The sequence below is a fragment of the Camelus dromedarius genome, chromosome 5 (genome assembly GCF_036321535.1).
Source record: "Camelus dromedarius isolate mCamDro1 chromosome 5, mCamDro1.pat, whole genome shotgun sequence".
In the NCBI taxonomy this organism is placed as follows: domain Eukaryota; kingdom Metazoa; phylum Chordata; class Mammalia; order Artiodactyla; family Camelidae; genus Camelus; species Camelus dromedarius.
In genome coordinates this window covers 28,343,695-28,364,035 of record NC_087440.1, presented here as the reverse complement: position 1 = coordinate 28,364,035, position 20,341 = coordinate 28,343,695, and the positions used below count along the sequence as shown (strand labels likewise).

Here is a 20,341-nt window from a genome sequence, read left to right as displayed (position 1 = left end):
TTTCTCTCCCTTCTGATCTGATAAACTGTTTTCTTTGAACGGTACATATTTCTGGGTGTTCCTTTTTATTATCAAAAGTTGGCCTTCTAGGAATGGCAGGCATTAGACGGAAAGAAAGAGCTCATTTTTCGCATTTATCACTTTAAAAGACAGAGTTGTTAATATGAGGGAGGAAGGGCTTTGACTCCAGTGACTCGTTTTCCAAAAAGAACGCATGAAAATTCATGTGCTGAGGAACCGAATATAAAGCTGCTTTTGTGGTAGATGGTGCTTAGACAAGCATGTGATGTGAACACCAGATGCTGGAATAGTAATTTGCTGTTTATTTGATCTACAAACAAGTTGAATGCTCTGGTCAGGAAACTTGGGAATGCCCCACAAATTAAAAAATGATTATTTTTTAAATCAAGGAGCTTATAAGAAAGCTCAAGTAGCTGTGGAAGCACTGCTTTCATTTTACAAAACGATCATAAGCCTGTAATACTGAAAAGGATATACCATTTCTTATCTCCATCCACAGACAGAGACGAAACTCCCATTCAGATTAGGGCTCGTATTGCTTTCCACTTCTGGGTCACCCCACTCTTTTCTAGGTAAGGCATGTAAATGAGTCAGCTCATCCCCAGATAAAGTAATGGCCAGCCGGCCACCCATCACCAGAGCTCAGACTTCTATCTCTGCTGGACACCAGGTGGAGCCTTTGAGAGACTTTATGACTGATATGCCATGGGCTCTTTAAAAACAACCCTAAACTGGCCAAGATGTCTTTTAACTTAAACTGGTCGCATTGGTCTTTTCTCCTTGGATCCAGGACTCCTGGTGGACCGTCTCTCTGCTTAGTCCTGACCTGGGGCATCTGGCATCTATGCTTTCTAACTCCTGGGGCCTCCTGTCTTGATGTCTGTTGATGGTGGCTTACCCCGCCTCACACCTGGCTGTCAAACTTGGATTCATACTTGGCCTCTTACACTGACCCTGTCATGTCCTGAGCTTCTGACCATGTTTCCTGATGGTCAGTGCCTGCAACTTAAGGAGTGATGGTAGGATGAGTATTTCCAGCCTATAATGCTGCCCAGCTGGCCTTTTTCATAAGTGATAGAGCCACAGTTCTCATGTGAGGGTGACTTTGTCCCCCCGGGTACATTTAGTGAGATCTAGAATTGCGTTGAGGGGTGGTGCTACCAGAACATAGTACCAGTGGAGGCAGGGAGGCCGCTGAGCATCCTACAAAGCTTGGGATGGCCTCTCACAATAAACCGTGCCGAGGCTGAGAAAGCTGGCAATAGAGGTAGCTAGACTGAGTATCTGAGGTCAAGTTTACCTACATCTAAGTCTCTGGACCAATAAATTCGGATCTTCCCTTTCTTGGTTCCTCTCTTTTCTCACCCTTGAAAGCAACTTAACTAATATGTAATCAGTGAATGGGTAGAAAATACTCCCTTCCAACTCCAATGTGAACTATTTACAATGATGGGGAAAGAATTTTTCTTATTTTAACCACTTACCGTATCTAGAGAGGCAGAGGCTCTTAAGTCAGGTAAAAATCCAACCTCCAGCAAGTGGAGCAGGAAAGCCTGGTCCTTGATGCCGTAAACGCGGTCCAAGAACAGCACCATGGGTGCCTTGTGGTCGGGGCAGAAGTTGGCCGCCATATCCGGCTCGTAGATTGACCCGTCTGAAAGACACACGGAGAATGTCATCCCCCCCTTTCCTATCTCCACAGTCTCCAGTGGAACACAGAGCTTGTTTGTCTATGGCTTGTTCTCCTAACAAGAAACAGGAATCTGGGAAATCATACAATGTTGGGCTGGAGTCAACTTGCCTTGGAAGAGCTGATTGTTAAAATTTCACGAATTCTGTGAGCCAGTTATTAGATATGCCTATTATTAAAAATTACAATTTGCAGTTAAGTAAATTATATTTTAAAAGGTAACAGATACTCAACTTACCGCTTCCTAATTATCGTGCTATAAACTACATTCGAGGTTACTGACATCTGCTGTATTTGTATGTTGGAACTACAGTACAATAGGGTACTGAGTGCATTTTCTGTTCAACTCCACGATTAGGGGCAATCCGTCAGGAGCCTGAAATTGGTGGGCAATTGCCAGTAATCAGGGCTTGATTTATTGCTTTGTTGAATGATGACAGAAGAAAGAGAGCGAGAAAATGTGAGGCAGAGTAAACTGAAAAGTGCGTCATGTTTGTAGCCACTGCCACATAAACAGCACAAAACTGGGGAAATATTCTTTCAGTATTTAGAAACTATTGTCTGATTTAGGTGAATTCAGATCGGACTGTCCAAGAATTCTAACTTTATTCTAATAAAGAGGTCCAAAGATGGAGTGGGAAGATACCATGAAGAAAAGATACCATTTCCTGACTTGGAGGACAAAGAGGATTTTGAAAGAGGATATAAAAAGGAAAAAGTCTTCCTCCTATTATTTTGTTAACACCAAAAACTAGGAAAGAGAGCCCCTAAATGATCAAGCTAAGTCATAGCATATTTTTTTTTTATAGCAAACGGTACTTTCATTTTACTATTAGTTCAGCTGATTTACATCCATTTTGAATGTTGGTTCCAGCATCCTCAGATATGATTAGATATTGGCAATCCCAACAACACAGGGAACTGTAAAATTTTAGGTAGATTACAATTAGTTACAAAGGATCTTAAGCCTTATCTCCCTATAAGGTTTGTCATATTAAATCCTGTACTTTGTAAGGCACTCTGTGAGCCGCAAAGATTTGGTGCAGCCACTGTGGAAAACAGTATGGAGATTCCTCAAAAGACTAGGAATAGACTTACCATATGACCCAGGAATCCCGCTCCTGGGCATAGATCCAGAAGGAACCCTACTTCAAAAAGACACCTGCACCCCAATGTTCATAGCAGCACTATTTACAATAGCCAAGACATGGAGACAGCCTAAATGTCCATCAACAGATGACAGGATAAAGAAGATGTGGTATATTTATACAATGGAATACTGTTCAGTGAGAAAAAAACGACAACATAACGCCATTTGCAGCAACATGGATGCTCCTGGAGAATGTCATTCTTAGTGAAGTAAGCCAGAAAGAGAAGGAAAAATACCATATGAGATCACTCATATGTGGAATCTAAAAAAAAAAAAAGAACATAAATACAAAACAGAAACAGACTCATAGACATAGAATACAAACGTTGCCAGTGGGGAGCGAGGAGGGAAGGGACAGACTGGGAGTTCGAAATTTGTAGATACTGACAGGCATATGTAAAACAGATTAACAAGATTATACTGTATAGCACAGTTGCACAGGGAAATATATACAAGATCTGGTGGTAGCTCACAGTGAAAAAGAATGTGACACTGAATATATGTATGTTCATGTGTAACTGAAAAATTGTGCTCTACACTGGAAATTGACACAACATTGTAAACTGACTATAACTCCATAACAACAACAAAAAAGATTCAGTGCTGCTCAGCCCAGGACCTAACTGAGCCCAGGGATCTATTCAGGCCTCAGGGAGAGCAAGGAGAAAAGACACCTTCCAGAGAGATGACTGCCTGCTTCTCCTCCCCTGAGCACCAGGGGGAGCTGTTTCCAAACATCAGAGGCTGACTCACTCAGACACGCGGTGTTCTGAAGAACAGTATTTTTATGGGATAATAATGAATGTCTTGTGTCCAAAAAGTTAAGGAAACACTGAGTTCACCATTTATTTCTCAGTGGCTTTATAATCTTAAATGTGCTTCCTGAAGTTATAAAAGGTGACATATTTAAGAGTGATGTCACTGAGATGGGGGAGTAGAGACCCAGCATTGGTCCCCCAACAAAGACCAATTAAATTAAACAGCTGTCCATGAACAAAACCAGTCTGAAGAGAGTTCGAGAGTCCACGTAAGAAACTTCAGCAACATAGTGGGACAAAATATCTAAGAGTAAGTGCACAAAATGGGAAGGAAAACCAGCTTCGTTTTGTCTGTATTCCTCTGGCTGGCACTGCTCAGTGCAGAGTGAAACTCCTCAGCTGGAAAGAGTGCCCTTTGCCCGGAAGCGAGAGCGAGGTGGGTGATAGGTGTCCCAGCCTTCAGGGGCACCAAATGAAGGACCAGCTTCGGTTTCACCGCAGCCAGAGACTGGCAGAGCTGAGATGTCTAGTGATGATGGCGAGGAACAGGAGGAAGGGCAGGGGCCACCAGTATCAGCCACACAGCAGAGCCACCATGGTTCCCAGGGACTTGCTCGCTGAGCGCCCAGCAGCTTCTGCCATTGAAGAAACCAAAAGCCAGCACAGCTGCCACAAAATCCTGACTGGATTTTGCCCCATAGGTCTTTGTGTTCACAGATGCCCAGCCACCTGTTCTGTCTCCACTGCCTCCCCACCAACGGCCAGAAACCAAGACCTGCACTGGCGGTCAGCCCCAGCCTCTGTGGTTGTACAAATACAAGGTGCCCCCTAGACCCCTTCGGCTGATCCCAGTGCCGTACAGGCACTCAGGTTAGCTGTTCCAGCTGGACGCCGGCAAGCTGCCGGCCCAGCTCCCATCACTGGGCTCCACTGTTGTGCATGCATCCGGGTGAGACCCGCGGCCACAGGAGTGCACGCTGACAGCCAGGGTCCCCGCAGATGCTAGTGTGCCCACAGGTGGCTCTGGGCTTGGGTGCTGGCCCTACCCCTGCTGCTCCCTGTGTGTCTGCAGTTGGCCTCTGCCACCACAAAGGCACCTGCAGCTGGTCCTTGCGTGTGTGTGTGCACCAGTGGCTCTGGCAGCCACCACTGCCTGCCCTGGTCCCTTGTCACTACACCTGTAAGCACTGTGGAGGAACCGCAAAGTCCTTGCAGCCACTGAGGAACCTCAGCAGCATTTGCCAAGGACCATGCAGTTGTCAGTGTTGTTGACCCCAGTGTCCTGATGAGACATCATACCGTCTCTGGACCCAAAGCTGCCACATACCCCTGCACTTGGTGCCCTGAACCACCAGACCTCAGGTCACAGCACAAGACTCTAATGGACCCCACCGGAAGGTGAAACTTTTTCCTTACCAAAGCCAGTCCATGAAGTCTGGAAGAGGTGGCTGCTTCTTCAAATGCTCAGATACCTATCCAAGGCTACAGAGATCATGACGAAGAAGGGAAACATGACACCACAAAGAGAACACAGTAAACTTCTAGTAACTGAACCCAGAGAAATGGAGATATACGAACCACCTGACAAGGAATTCAAAATAATTATTCTGAAGATGCTTAGAGAGCTACATGTAGAGAACGCAGATAAACAATTTAATGATGTAGAGAAAATAATACAAGAACAAAATAAGTTCAACAAAGAGACAGAACAAAACATAAAAAAGAACAGGAAAGAAATACTGGAACTGCAGAACACAGTGACTCTGGTGAAGAATTCAGCAGAGAGCTTCAGCAGCACACTGGGTCACACAGAAGAATCGGTGAACTCAGAGACACACTTTGAAATTACCCAGTAAGAGGAACAAAAAAAAAAAAAAAAAAAAAAAGGAAAAGGGATGAAGAAGCCCTACAGGACTTAAGGGACAGTATTAAAAGAAACAATTTACATATCACTGGAGTCCCAGGAGAAGAGAGAAGAAAGAGGCAGAAAGCTTGTATCAAGAAATAATGGCTAAGAATTTTCCAAACCTGATATTTGGACATCCAAATTTATAAAGCTAATAGATCATCCCCAAATTGCAACCCCAAACAACCTTCTCTACGATACATTATAATAAAACTGTCTAAAATCAGAGATACAGAATTAAAAAAAAAGCAAGAGAAAAAATTTCATTCAAGGGAACCCCCATTAGACTATCAGTGGATAACTCAGCAGAAACACTATAGGCCAGGGGAGACTGGGATGATATATTCAAAATGTGGAAACAAAAACCTACCAATTAAGAATACCTTATCCAGAGAGCTGTCTTTTAGAAATGAAGGTAAGATAAATACTTTCCCAAACAATACAATCTGAGAGAATTCACCACCACTAGATCTGACCTATAAGAAATGCTGAAAGGAGTTCTTCAAGCTGAAATGAAAGTATACTAATCAATAACATGAAAACATATGAAAATATATCACACACTGTCAAAGGTAAGTATATACTCAGATCCAGAATACTCTAATACTATAAGGAAGGAAATAAGAAAGATCAGAGCAGAAATGAATGAATTGAGAATGGAAAACAATTAAAATGATCAACAAAACTAACAGCTGACTTTTGGAAAAGATAAACAAAATTGAAAGACTTTAGCTAGACTTACTAAGAAGAAGAGAGAAAACTCAAATATATACAATTATAAATGAAAGAAGAGACATTCAACTGATAACACACAAATACAAAAGATCAGAGGAGACTACTATGAACACTTATATGTCAACAAATTAGACAACCCAGAATAAACTGATAAACTCCTGAAACATACAACTTACTGAAAATGAATCATGAAGAAATAGAAAATTTGAACAGACCAATAATGAGTAAGGAGATTGAATTACAAATAAAAAATCTCCCCCAAAGAAAATTCTCTGAGCAAATGACCTCATGGGTAAATTCTACTAAAACTTGAAGAATTATACCAATCCTTCTCAAACTCTTCCAAAAAAAAATGGAAGAGGAAGGGATACTTCCAAACTTATTTTATGAGGCAGCATTACTCTGATACCAAAACCAGATAAGGATACTGAAAGAAAAAACTGCAGACCAGTATGTTTGATAAATATAGATGCAAAAATTTTTATTTAAACACTAGCATACCAAACTGAACAGATCGTTAAAAGGATCATGTATCATGATCAAGAGGGATTCACCTCTTGGATGCAAGGATGGTCCTGGCATTTGCAAATCAGTAAATGTGATATACCACATTAACAGAATGAAAGACAAAAATCATACAATCATCTCAATAGATGAAAAAAAGCACTTGACAAAATTCAACTTATTTTTATGATAAAAATTCCAATAAACTTGGTATAGAAAGAACACAACCACACATAATAAAGGCCATACATGACAAACCACAGTTAACATCATATTCAACAGTGAAAAGCTGAAAGCTTTTCCTCTAAGATCAGGGTCAAGGCAAGGGTGTCTACTATTTCCTCTCCTATATAATACAGTACCAGAAATCCTAGTCAGAGCAATTAGGCAAGAAAAATAAATAAGAGGCATTTGAATCAAAAAGGAAAAGGTAAAATTGTTCTGTTTGCTGATGACATGATCTTGTACATAGAAAAATCCTGGTCTCCACCAAAAAATTGTTAGAACTAGTAAATGAATTCGGTAAAGTTTCAGGATACAAAGCCAATATACACAAATCAGTTGAATTTCTATACAGTAACAATGAAATATCTGAGAAAGAAATAAAACAGTCTCATTTACAACAGCATCAAAAACAATAAAATACTTACAAATAAATTTAACTAAGGAAGTGAAAGATTTATACACTGAAAACAGTAAGACACTGATGAAAGAAAATGAGTACACGGAAACAAACCCTATGTTTATGGGTCAGGAGAGTCAATATTGTTAAAATGTCCGTACTACTCAAAGCCATTGGTAGATTTAATGCAATCCCAACAAAATTTCAATGCCATTTTTCACAGAAATAGAAAAAAAATAGTCCTAAACTTTGTATGGTACCACAAAAGACCCCAAATTACCAAGGCAACCTTGAGAAAGGACAAAGCTGGGGAGGTCATACTTCCTGACTTCAAACTATATTACAAAGCTATAGTAATCAAAGCAGTAAGGCACTGGCATAAAAACAGACACCGAGAGCAACACAACAGGATATAGAGCCCAGAAATAAACCTATGCGTATACAGTCAACTAATATTTGACAAAGTAGCCAATAATACTCAACACTAAAAGGATAATCTTTTCAATAAGTGATATTGGGAAAATAGGATATTCACATGCAAAAGAATGCAACTGGATTTCTATCTTACACAAAAGTCTGAGTCACAAAAGTTAACTCGAAATGGATTAAAGACCTAAGTGTGAGACTGGAACCTGTAAAATTCCTAGAAGAAAACATGGTGAGTAGGCTCCTTGACATGGCCTTGGCAATGATTTTTTGGATATGACACCAAAAGCAAAAATCAACATGAGGGACCTCATCAAACTAAAAAAGTTTCTGCACAGCAAAAGAAACAATCAACAAAATGAGAAGGCAACCGACAGAATGCGAGAAAATACTGGCAAACCACATATCTAACAAGGACTTCATATCCAAAATATATATAAGGAACTCATAAACTCCACAGCCAAAAAAACCCCAAAAAACAAAAAACAACTCTCCCCTCAAAACCTCCCACCAAGTAATCTGATTAAAATGGGCAAGGGACCTGAAAAGACATTTTTCCAAGAACACATGCAAATGGCCAACAAGTACATAGAAAGGTGCTCAGCATCACTAATCATCAGGAAAATGCAAATCAAAACCACATTGAGATGTCACTTCACACCTGTCACAATTGTTATTTTAAAAAAAGGGATAACAAATGCTGGTGAGGATGCAGAGAAAAGGGAATCCTTGTGCACCACTGGTGGGAATACACACTGGTGCAGCCGCTATGGGAAACAGTATTGAGGTTCCTCAAAAAATCAAAAATAAAATAACCAAATGATCCAACAATCCCACTTCTGGACATATACCAAAGGAAATGAAATCACTGTCTCAGAGAGATATCTGCATCCTTATGTTCATTGTGGCATTACTTACAATAGCCAAGATATAGAAATGAAATAGTCTAAGTGTCCACAGATAGATGAATGTATAAAGAAAATGTGGTATGTACACACACCCACACCCACCCCCCCACAGAGGAATGTTATTTATCTATACAAAAGAAGGAAGTCCTGCTATTTGAAACACAATGGATGGATCTTCAGGGCATAATGCTAAATGAAAAAAGTCAGAGAGAGAAAGACAAGCATTGTATGATCTCATTTATATGCTGAATCTAAAAATAATTGAACCTATAGAAACAAAGCGTAGATTAATGGTTACCAAGTGTTGGGGAAAGTGAAGGAAATGGAAGATGTTGACCAAAGGGTACACACTTCCAGTTATAAAGATGAATTAATTCCCAGGATCAAATATACAGCGTGGTGACTATAGTCAACAATACTGTGTTGTCTGCTTGGAAGCTGCTATGAGAGTGGAAGTTGAAGGTTCTCACTGTAACAACAACACAACAAATGGTAATTACACGAGGTGAAGGATGCATTCACTAACCTTACTGTGGTAAATATTTTGCAATATATATAGCATATGATTGTACTGTACATCTTAAGTTTATGTAACATTATGTGTTAGTTATAGCTCAGAGATGGAAAAATGTGATATATTCCACAGATTTCCCCAAACTTACCTGACTCCAAACCCCTTGTTGACATGTACACCAAGTCATATCTTTTACAAAAATGTTCCATGAAACACCAGTTTGGGAACCACTGTAACAAAGTCACACTATCTTTTCAGTTCCTCCATCTGCCAGGAGGACGCTGCCTGGACAGCAGGTGGAGTGATGCGGAAAAACCGTGTGCCTTTCGGACAGTGGGCGTTTGTAAAGTTAACAGGGAGAGATGTCAAATGTCACAAGCAGTACCAAGGGAGAGCTTGTTATGCCCCGTGGCCATGAGGTACATAGGTACTGCGGCAGAAGGGGGCCTGTGACAGTCTGGGGGACACAGAGGCAAAGAAGGGGGAAGGCTTGGCGGGATTCTCCCAGTCCATCAGCCTCCTTCAGGAAGGTTAGAGTTCAGAAGACAATGAGGTCTGGACTACTGGAATTTACAGGGCACGGGGTACGGGAGACTCAACACAGGGGAGACGGGGAGACAGGGAGATGGGGAGACAGCAGCCGGCTGGAGCTGGGAGGAGAGAATTCCTCATCACCAAGATCTTCATCTGTGCAGCGTGCGTGTCCCACAGTAGGGGGTGGGAAGAGCCCTGCACTGTGGACAAAGTCCTGCCACGAGCAGGTGGCCCCAGGGAGACGGGCAGGACTCAGCCTTCAGCTGCTTCCCTTACCTTTGTTCAGGGAGGGCAGTTTCAAGGGGATGCTGATGATCCCGACCAAGTCCTCAGTGGGGACCAGGGAGCGCAGGATGGACCTGATCCGGATGGCTTCCCCTTTTCCTGTCTGGATAAGCTGCAAGGCAGGTTTGGAGAGTGAGATAAATGAGGTTCCCACACTCCTGTTCCAACCCACCTTCAAACCTCTGGTGGTAAAACAGTTCTCCTTGTTGGGGGGGGTACACGCCTACCTTTCCCTAATTGTTCTAGACACTTGTGGCCCCAGGGGAGAGAGGTGCTTTCTCTGGACTTCCTAGATGAGGTGCTCCCAAGGGAATAACCCTGGCCAAGGAGGGCAAGTGGACTCCTTTGTCTTGATTACAACAATCATGCAGTCTTGGTATTAAGCCTCAGCAGTGAATGGGCAGCCGTTACCGGCTCTCAGCGAGACCACAATACTGGGAGCTCTCAACACGACCTAAATGTTACAATGTGGCCACAACTTGAGATCCTCAAATTCTGCTGGATGTAGAAATGACTTATGAGTTGCAGTTTCCTAAAAGTGTGATTAATGCTGGGTATATGGCACCCACAGGGGTGTAGATGTCAAGGCGAACCTGAGCACCCCAGGGGAGTTACCTGGGGACGGATAATCAGACCCTTACGGCCACGGCCATGAGATGGGCCAACCTGCATGTACAGGTGCACATCCTCCTGGGTGCAGGGGTAGCAGGTATGCTTCTGGGAAAAGGCTCCAGGCCAATAATGGAACTGTCATGGGCTCAGGATCGAATCTACCCAGGAGGTAGCTGGATGGCATGGTGGGACGTAATGCTGGAAGGCATTACGGAGAACGCCTGTGTGTGACCCTAGCTGGAAGGAGCAAGGAGGAAGGAGAACGCCTGTGTGTGACCCTAGCTGTCACCTCCCATTCCCGTGGGGAGAGGGGAGGCTGTCAGCGATGATGGCATCGTCTTTCTGCCTCACTCAGATTACAGGGGCCAGGGGAGGAGTGTGTGTGTATTTATGAAGTGTCGAATCAGAGGGGCAGTAAGCAAGGAAGAAAGTCCTTTCCAGGTGGGACTCTGAGGGATCAGCTGTCACATGCTGCTGTCTTCCTGGGACTATGCTAACTGTGTGATCTACTTTCTGAAGTGATGACAGGTGATCAGGGGAACTGACCTCCCACCCCTGCCAAGACTGTAGGACACCCTAGCATTTCTCTGGCCCCCTTTATTTGTTTAAAGGCACAGAAATGGAAAGATGGGCCGATGTGGGTAAGGCAGTTTTTCACAACAGGAACTAGAATGCTAAAAATTCTGATCAGCCTCCCTTTTGAAGATTCAGACTTCCTTCTCTCCAGAGTAATTTTCTCCTAGATTCTTCCCTAATGGAATAGTTTCCCTAACCACTTGTAGATAGATCTGCACATAGGCTACACACGTTTATTAGATAAGATTATGACATACTGGAAGGAAGAAAGGTAAGAGTGAATGCTTTAATGCAGTGTCTTCCAAACTGCAGTCGTGACCAATCCGTGGCCTGTAAAATCAGTTAAGGGGTTGTGCCCAGCATTAAAAAGCGTGAAATAGATGAGGAGAGAAAATATTAGAGTGCACTGTCCATAATAAGGACAGATTTTGTTTCTGGAATATATGTGTAACTAGGTTGCAATGCAAACTCTATTTCTCACTGTAATCCAAATACATTTTTTTTTTTTGGTCAAAAAGTTTGAAAGCCATGACTTTAATCGATCCTGTCTTTCATTAGCATTTAACAAATATCCACTGTTACCTTGGCAGGGACTAAATCTATAACCTCATCAAAACCAGATACCATTGTCTGTATCACCCCAATCTGCACTGCAAGTGTTTTGGGGAGAAGCTCTGGTATAATCCAAATGCAGTGAGCGCTTTGCAGAGAGGCAGGCATCTGAGTCCCGAGTGAGCAAATCTAACAGTTCTTTTAAAGAGTTACCAAGTTTTTTTTTTTTGAATACAAAAAGCTGTCTTGTCTTTTCTGTTTTCACACAAGAAGCAATGATTTCCTCTCTCACTTACAATGTGAGGTTTTATGTGAAATAAGACCAATCTCTCTCAATCCCCAGCAGAGATGAAAAAGGCAAAGGAAAAACATCACTTTTTAGTTCAAAACTAGGAGTCTGAGAAGACATCCCATAAAAATAGGATAATCTTTCTCAGCATGACTGCAAAGCTCACCCCTGGGAAAAGGAAATCAAACATGAACCCTGGGAAGACGCTGCCTTCCTGATGCCTAACACCATGGTCATCAAGAAAAGATGTTCCACGTGGAGCATCTCAATGGATGCAATCAAGCATCAAGTTACCAAATCAAGGCATCTGGAAAAATCATTTTGGGAGGCTTTTGAAATACAGTATGTAGCAGATATGCCCACCTAGGGTCCCAGAGAAGTCACACAACACAGGGGTTTTCCTAAGAGTCATTCCTTAGAAAGTTGTAGAATCGGGTACCCGAGACGGAAACAACTTTTGATGTTGGCTAAAAGGAACGGAGAGAAAGGCGTGTTGACAACGCCAGAGACAGAAGAAATGGCATTCAGGACATCTACAGTCTTCCTGGCTCAAGCCTCTCCAAGCTGCCCTCGGGGAACTCATCACTTACGTGCATTTCAGGAGCACAGCGGCCCAACAGGTCTATTAGAGCCGAGTAAAATGACATAATTGCATTGCCCATGTGCACAATCTCCTCTTCATCTCCATCGCCCTCTGTGCTGCTGAGAGAGAACCAACACGAGGAGGTGTGAGGAAGGCTGGCAGGTGTGGCCACGATATCAGACGCTGTGGGAACACTCACTCTGCTCACCCTGTGCATCACACATCCTTTCCCCGGACACCTTCTCTCCCTCCACATGCCAATAAATTGGTTTAACTCACCACGCTCAAAGGACCCAAATATTTGTCCACAACATTCCTAGGGTCCCATGAAATTTAAGGCATGAGTACTGACATGAGCTGATCATGCAGCCCACACGCTCACTGAGCGGCACTGTAACCCCCAAAGCTCCTCCTAACCATTCCTCCCCCTTTCCTGCCTGAATATCCATGGAAAGACCTTGGACAAGGAGTCAGGACGGCCAAGTCCATGTCCTGACTCTGTTGCTAACAACCTCTATGACTCTGGGCCTCTGTTTTTCTCATGTCACATGAGGAAGTTGGGACAGCTTATGTTTTGGGTTCTGTCTAACTCTACCAGATCACCTACCAGAATTCATGACCGAAAAAAAAAAAAAAAGCCACCGGCTGGAGAGTTGCTTCTGCTGGTTTTTACCCCATCTCTAGATTCTGGGGTCTAACCTAGAGGCTGTGATAAAAGGGAAATGATCACAAGACATCATGAAAGGAAAGTCACAAGGCAACCCAATGATGTCCTAACTACCTTTAACCGTTAAATACCAAGAATGTTAATGCTGTGATTTTTCACATTCTGCAGCTTTCTCTTTACCTAAAGAATCAAATCAAAACACTTTCAGAAGAGGAAGTGGAGGATCCTCCCTCTTTTTAAAAGTGAGGGACAAGATGAGACACCAAGGTTTTAAACACTGCAGGGAAGGGGCTGGGGTCAGTGACCAGAGCCCTGCTGGTCCAGGCCTTCTAACTTCTGTACAGCCTCCTCCCACGGTGATGCCACAGGCAGGGGCAGCGGGGCCGAAAGAGCTTGCCCTCTCCTCCATCTGCCAGGGCACCTGAGTGGAGCAGGAGAAAAGGAAGGGGCGTGAAGAGGATACTGATCGCTAAGCTTATGAGGAAAGTCAAGGTAATAGCATGCTTGACAAAGAGATCTCAACTGTTTGAACCACAACCGCAAAGAACCCGGGCTTCCTCTGCCAGGGGGAGGTTACTGCCGCTTGCTTTATCATTCGTGCACTGACAGTATTTGGGAGCTCGCCAACCATAGGCGGGCCAGAAGGCAATTCCATTCACTTACACTTCTCTCTTGTAGACCTGCGAGGGGAGGTCGAGGGCTGGGTTCTCGGAGATCTTAATGGCGCCTTGCATGGCTGCCAGCAGACCGTTTCCTCCTTCACCCCGCAGGGCTGGGCCGAAGCACTCGGGGCGTCTGATGAGCAGTTTGACCACGACACTAGCATTTTCCTCCACACTTTCACCTAAGGCAAAGAGGCATCATTACCTTCTCACCAGAGAAGGGCAACCCCCAGCACTGACTTCTAACAGATGAGGCTGGGGGAACAGTATGCGACTGAGCTTGTCACACACTCTTACGATGAGGAGGTAACACTGATGGAGAGCAAAGTGAGCCTTGATAAATTAGGTCAGAATCTGTGTATTGGAAGCATTACAATTAACCAATATAGAACAGAGTCTCACTTCTCAGTTTAGAATTTTGCACTGATCACATTATTTCACTATATTTGGGTCCCCAGAGGGCAAGAAATACACTACTGGGTCTGCCACGGATTATTGATTAATTCACAAGTGACTCAGAGAACAAAAGAACGTGACATCTGTATTAACTCCCTGCGGGGTACTTCAAAGGTATTTCCTTCCCTCCTTGAGAGGAGGTAAATGGTAATTCCAGCGGGAGTGACTCAATGGACACCTGGAGAAGTGCCCCGCCAGCTCCGGAGATGTATTCTCTCAGAGTCTGATACACACTCCAGAACCACCAGGTCTACAGGGATGGACCTCAGGGCATTTCAGGAATCACTCATCCACGGAAGAATCTATGTGATAAAGTTATCTTGGTTTATTCTTAGCATAGCTCTGTGGGGAGCCAAAGGTTAGAGAACTGTATTCTGCTGGTATTTCTCTTTGGAAGAACTGCAGACAACGAAGACAGGGTATCATTTCCCAAAGAAGTGAAGCAGTGGAACTTCCATGTGTAGAGAGGGACAGTCTAATTTTGCAGCTTGTTCAAACAACTTCAAAAAACACCCTTTCGTTCTCAGACGAAATCTTAATTTGTGTTGGTGTTTGGAATTTATCCCTGGGCCAAGCCTCAAAGACAAGACTTGCTGACGTTGGGTACTGATTGAAGCCTGAGGAAAATGTTTTTGTAAAATCATTCGATATTGCAGGAGAGTTGAGCTCTATCATAGAGGTTGCTTCTTGGCATGCTGTTGAATTAATGATTTATTCTTGAATAAAAAAATGACCTCCAATATTAGCAGGCAAAGACAGTAAGTATTATCTCACAGGTTCTGTAGGTCAGGAATTTGGGAGTGACTGAGCAAGGTGGTCCTGGCTTGGGATCTCCACGAGGTCGCAGTGAAAGTGTCAGCTAGGGCTGCAGTCTTCTGAAGGCTTGAATGAAGGTGGAGCATCAGCTCCCAAACTCACCACGTGGCTGTTGGCGGGAGGCCTCAGTTCCTTACCATGTGACCTCTCCACAGGGCCGCTGGAGTGTTCTCATGACAATGACCTGACAGCTGGCTTCCCACAGAGCAAAGGATCCGAGAGAGGGCAAGGCAGAAGCTGCAGTTCCCTTACAACCTGTCACGTACTGTCACTCCTACCACATTCTACTCATTGGATGTGCTGCACTGAGTCCAGCTCACCTTCAAAGGGAGAAGCAGGCCCCATCTTTTGGAGGGAGGTGCGCAGAAGAATTAGCTACCCCAGGAGTTTAAATTCTGCTTAATGAAAATGTATGTGAATCAACATAGAAGTGCTGTGAGTAAAACGTTAGAATGAGAACCCAGAAAACCTGGCTTCTCTTTGCAGCTTTTTAGCAAATCGCCACGAGCATGCGTGCTGCACCATCGCACTGGGTCCCACGTGCTCTATTGAGATGCTTGTGCCTCTTCCGGTCTTAGAGTGAGTCTGTCAGTCTAACCCTCCTGCAGAGATTTCTCCCATCATGTCCACAGCAACAGAAGGGCTGAGCTGGCTGTCCTAATACTTGAAATTAACGGGTGTGCATCTCACACAAACCCACACTTGAACACACCTGCTGTGTCTCACGCCCCTGGAGCATCTACCCACAGTCCTGGTCTGGAGCCTGGCCTGCGGCCATCCTTCTTTGTCACATGACATTTTATACCACAGGAAAAATTCAAGGTTGTGAATATCCGCCACTATAAGTTTCACAGCTGTGTAACTAGATTCAGACAATTTTTCATTAAACTGAACTTAAACAGCCCATCAGCACACATTCACTGTTTCGTAGCTCAATCCTTCAAGAAGAGACTAAAATTTTTATGAAGAAGCATTTCCCCAAGTTCAGCTAATAGAACATCAAAAAAGAATTTGTTTCTAATTGGACCAGAATCCATGGGAAGAAAACTCTCAGGAGATGCTAAAAGGGGAAATAATCACAGTAACGGGATGGTGGAAAGAATCAGTGAAGGCAAGGAGCCCAAGGAGACACTGAGTGATGACACAGAGTCTAAAGAAGAGCTCAGATAAAGCGGTGAGACATGCTTTCCTGCGAGATGAACCTAGCGTTTGTACAGGACACAGGTTAACCACAGTGTGATACTCAAAGGAAATCCCCAGGAGAATCAACATATTTGAGAGTAAATATTCTTAGTTACAGATACAGCTCACAGTTGACTACTTTCAAATGTTGTTGCCCCCAAATATTGTATCAGGCAGCACATACACCCACATTCCCAGTTGTCACTTTTCATCACAAGAATAATGAAGCTAAAGCTTTGAAATTTTAAGTGTCAAAAGTAGAGAAAAACCTTGTTAGTCAAACATATTTAAAAATTGTACTCTGACTCTTCCAGTCCTCAGGATGGAATCACTGCGGGTCAGCCCCCATCTTCACCAGCAAGCTGAATTTAACTGAACTCTTCCCAAAGTGATCAGTGTCACAGAGTTTAACAGAATGTGGAACAAATGTACAAAAGAATATGACAAGGTAGGTATGAGTTCTACATTGAGTTTGCTATTGAATTTCATTTGCCAAATTTGCCTTATTTTATCTGAATCTCAGGTCTTCAGAGCTAAGCTAATTAGGTTGGATGCAACAATGTACCCAGGAAGTCATCCCTTTATCACTGAATTGTGGTCCTCTGTGGCAGATGCCAAGGGCCCCCTGCATGAGGAACGAACTGAAGTGCAACCACTGATGCTAATTGGAGAGGGGACCAAGGAAAAGAATTTCTCAAGGCTTCACAAGCTAGAGAGGATGGCACGATGAGAAGAGAGAGAACATCTCTGCCTAATTACCGTAGCTCAGTAAGCTGGACTGCCAGCCAAATCCACAGTGGGGAAGCAGAAACCACCTTGAGGGCATTTTTCAAGGGAGAGAGAGAGAGATCTGAGCTAAACTAGTTTTGCCCAAGGGCTTACAAGAATGTTTGTGCTTGAGTTTCAAATGAATAATAAGCTTAATAACAGTGAGAATGTTCACAGAGCCTTTCTTCAAAGGCTCTCAACACTGTCTTTGCAGTACTCCCTTCTTTTCAACATTCCTGAGAAGTTGGATGGAAATGGAATGATTCTCCCCATTGGAACGGGAAGCGGTCATTCCCACCACAAGGATGTTCGGTAGGGATGCAATGATTTCCCTCCAGCCCACTGCTTTTCTTCCTCTATTTGAACCACAATCCCTGTTTTAAGTTCATTTGCCTGGAACGCTCTCTTCCTTCTTGTCCCTTTGACATAAAACCTCGACCGAGGTAACTCCACTGCATCCTTCTGGACCAGCTTCAACTTGAAAGCCCCAGAGGATCCAGTCTATTCAAACATCCCCTTCCTTCAGGCATTGAACCCCAGTGTAATTAATGAATTGCCTGTATCTGTATTTTTCTCACGAGACTGTATATTCAAAGAGAACAGGACCTCATGTCAAAATTATCTAACCCTGTACACTCAAGCGCCTTGTTAACATCATGTAGAGGCTTGAAATAATCAGATGGGAGGCTGAAGGTGACCATCCACCCCTGCATTACCAGATCAATCATCAGCCTTTGTTTACAAGAACCGAGGCTGTCCATTTCCTCAGATTATAAATTTGAGAGCAAGAACAACACCTTAGACATTGTAATCCTAACCACTCCCAGTTTTCAGTACCAACCCCAGTGATGAATGATAATTACATTTCTTCCCTGGCTCTAAAAACATGAATACACAGACAGGAATGAACCAGCTGATGCTTTTAAGCATCTATACCTCTTATGTCCTTCAAAGTCAACAAGCTACTTGGTACTCTTGATCCTAAAAGATTTCTTTGCCAGCATTATTGAGATATAGATGACACATCCTAGAAGATTTATGGCTCCCAGCTCAACACCCCTCAGAATGCGCTCCCCACCCTATTCTGCTAAACCATGTCCATTTCTGTCTTCAGGATGTTATTCAACATTTGCCTTCTTCCCCAGGCATTCCTGTATTCCCTTTAGCAGAGTCCAGGAAGCACCGTCATTTCTGGCATGCCAACAGTCACTTTATAGGTAGGGGCAGTTGAGTTTTTAGTATATATGTATGTTTCTGATAATTTTCCTTGAGTTTGCCCTGTTTGCTGCCTTGACTTGTAAGTGACTTCGGGGCAGAACTTTGAGAGCATGTCTCTTGTCACTTCACATAGCCCCTCATGTACTCTGCACATGTTGCAAGACAGATGCCCAAGTAATGGCCACTGATGATAAATCTGCCTGGAGAAGTAGATTCAGCAAAGCTGGGACACACTGTGTTCCTCACAACTAGGTCTGTAGCCTGAGGAAGACATCTCCAACACAGTCCAAGGACTCTAAGGAAGCACAGAATTACTTCCCCATTCCTCTTATGGATTGGTAAGGAATCCTTTCCTTCTAGGTATCCCCATTAGGAAAGGATTAATCAGATACCCAGACACTTCTGCGTCTAGACTGGCTATAAAGTTTGCAACTTCTGGGTTAACAGACACGTCTCAATTTCAGTATTCCCAGAGTTAAACGCAACCTAAGGCTTCCCAGCAAGCTAATAAAAATAAAATAGGGAAAATCATACGCTTTAAGAAGTTCCTTTAAAGACAAATCTTGTTTAAGGAGATTTAACACCAACATTAAGAGACACCAGTAGAATAATGTTAGAATTTTCTAATTCTATGATTTAAAAAAATTCTTGAGTGTAGTTGATTTACAATGTTAGTTTCAGGTGTACAGCAAAGTGATTCAGTTATACATACACATACATGTATACATTTTCTTTCCAGATTCTTTCCCATTAAATGTTATTACAAGAAATTGAATATAGTTCCCTGGGCTATACAGTAGGTCTTTGTTGTTTATCTATTTTATGTATAGTGACATGTGTCTGTTAGTCCCCAGTCCCTAATTTATCCCTCCCTACCCTTTCCCCTTTGGTAACCATAGTTTATTTTCTACGTCCATTAGTCTGTTTTTGGTTTGTAAATAGAATTTGTATCATTTTATTTTACATTCTACACATAAGTGATATCATACAATATTTGTCTCTAATTCTATTATTTTGATAAAGCAAGAACTTTTGACTTGGCTTTTTAAACTGTTTTGTTTTTTTTTTTAAAGTTTGCACCAAACGGAAGTTAAATAGTTCCACAATTTCTGGCAAGCTCAAAGGAGAACATGCTATTTCTCCCTGTTCATTAGGGAGACAGTGTTACCAAGGCAATAGGCATAATGGTTTGAGCAAAGTTTGGCCTCCGGAGCCAAACCACTCTGGTTGAAATCCTAGGAAAAGTCCCACTAGCAATGTGACTCTGGGAAAGATACTTAATGTCGCTAAGCATCAGGGTCTTAATCCATAAAATGATGAAGATAACTGTATGTAACTCACTAGACTGTTGCATAACATAAATAAGTTAATACATATAAAAGTGCTTTGAACAGTGCCTGGCACATGGAAATGCTCAGTAAGTGTGAACTGTCATTACCACCACCACCATCCTCACTCCCCACTGTCACCATCACCATCACCATCACCCACCATAACCAATCTGATTACCATGAGCACCCATAACACTCTCATCTTCCACTGCTGAGCAGACCCCACAAATGTGGCCAGGAAGTCCTTTTTCATCACCTCTTACACCTCTTAAATATAAAGACTTTGAAATAAAGACACAAAGACAGAGAGCTTTGAGGTCCCAAGGAATCTATTTACAAGAGTCTTCGCATTTCAAATGCCCCAGTACCCTTAAAGGATCATGAACAACAGTGACAACTAACCCAACTGCAGGCTCACTCTGCTCCCGGCACTGTGCTAATCTAAGTGCTCCCTGGATTATGTCATTTAAGCCTGACAACTCTGCGAGGTGCATGCAATTATTATCTCTCTTTTGTACATAAAAACCTGAGGCTGGGAAATTTGCCTCAATTCACAGAACTGGTGAGAGAGCTGTA

At 43.0% G+C, this 20,341-nt stretch overlaps 1 protein-coding gene across 1 annotated transcript in view; it reads right to left on the bottom strand.

The window, feature by feature from the left end:
- Positions 1-20,341, bottom strand: part of RYR3 (ryanodine receptor 3) — a 499,145-nt gene that overhangs the window by 109,143 nt on the left and 369,661 nt on the right. Inside the window, exons 44-47 of the mRNA XM_031453356.2 lie at positions 13,996-14,176; positions 12,673-12,784; positions 10,045-10,165; positions 1,506-1,675 (exon numbers count right to left, since the gene is read on the bottom strand). Coding sequence (XP_031309216.1) covers positions 1,506-1,675; positions 10,045-10,165; positions 12,673-12,784; positions 13,996-14,176 — 584 coding nt within the window. The remainder of the gene's footprint in view (positions 1-1,505; positions 1,676-10,044; positions 10,166-12,672; positions 12,785-13,995; positions 14,177-20,341) is intronic.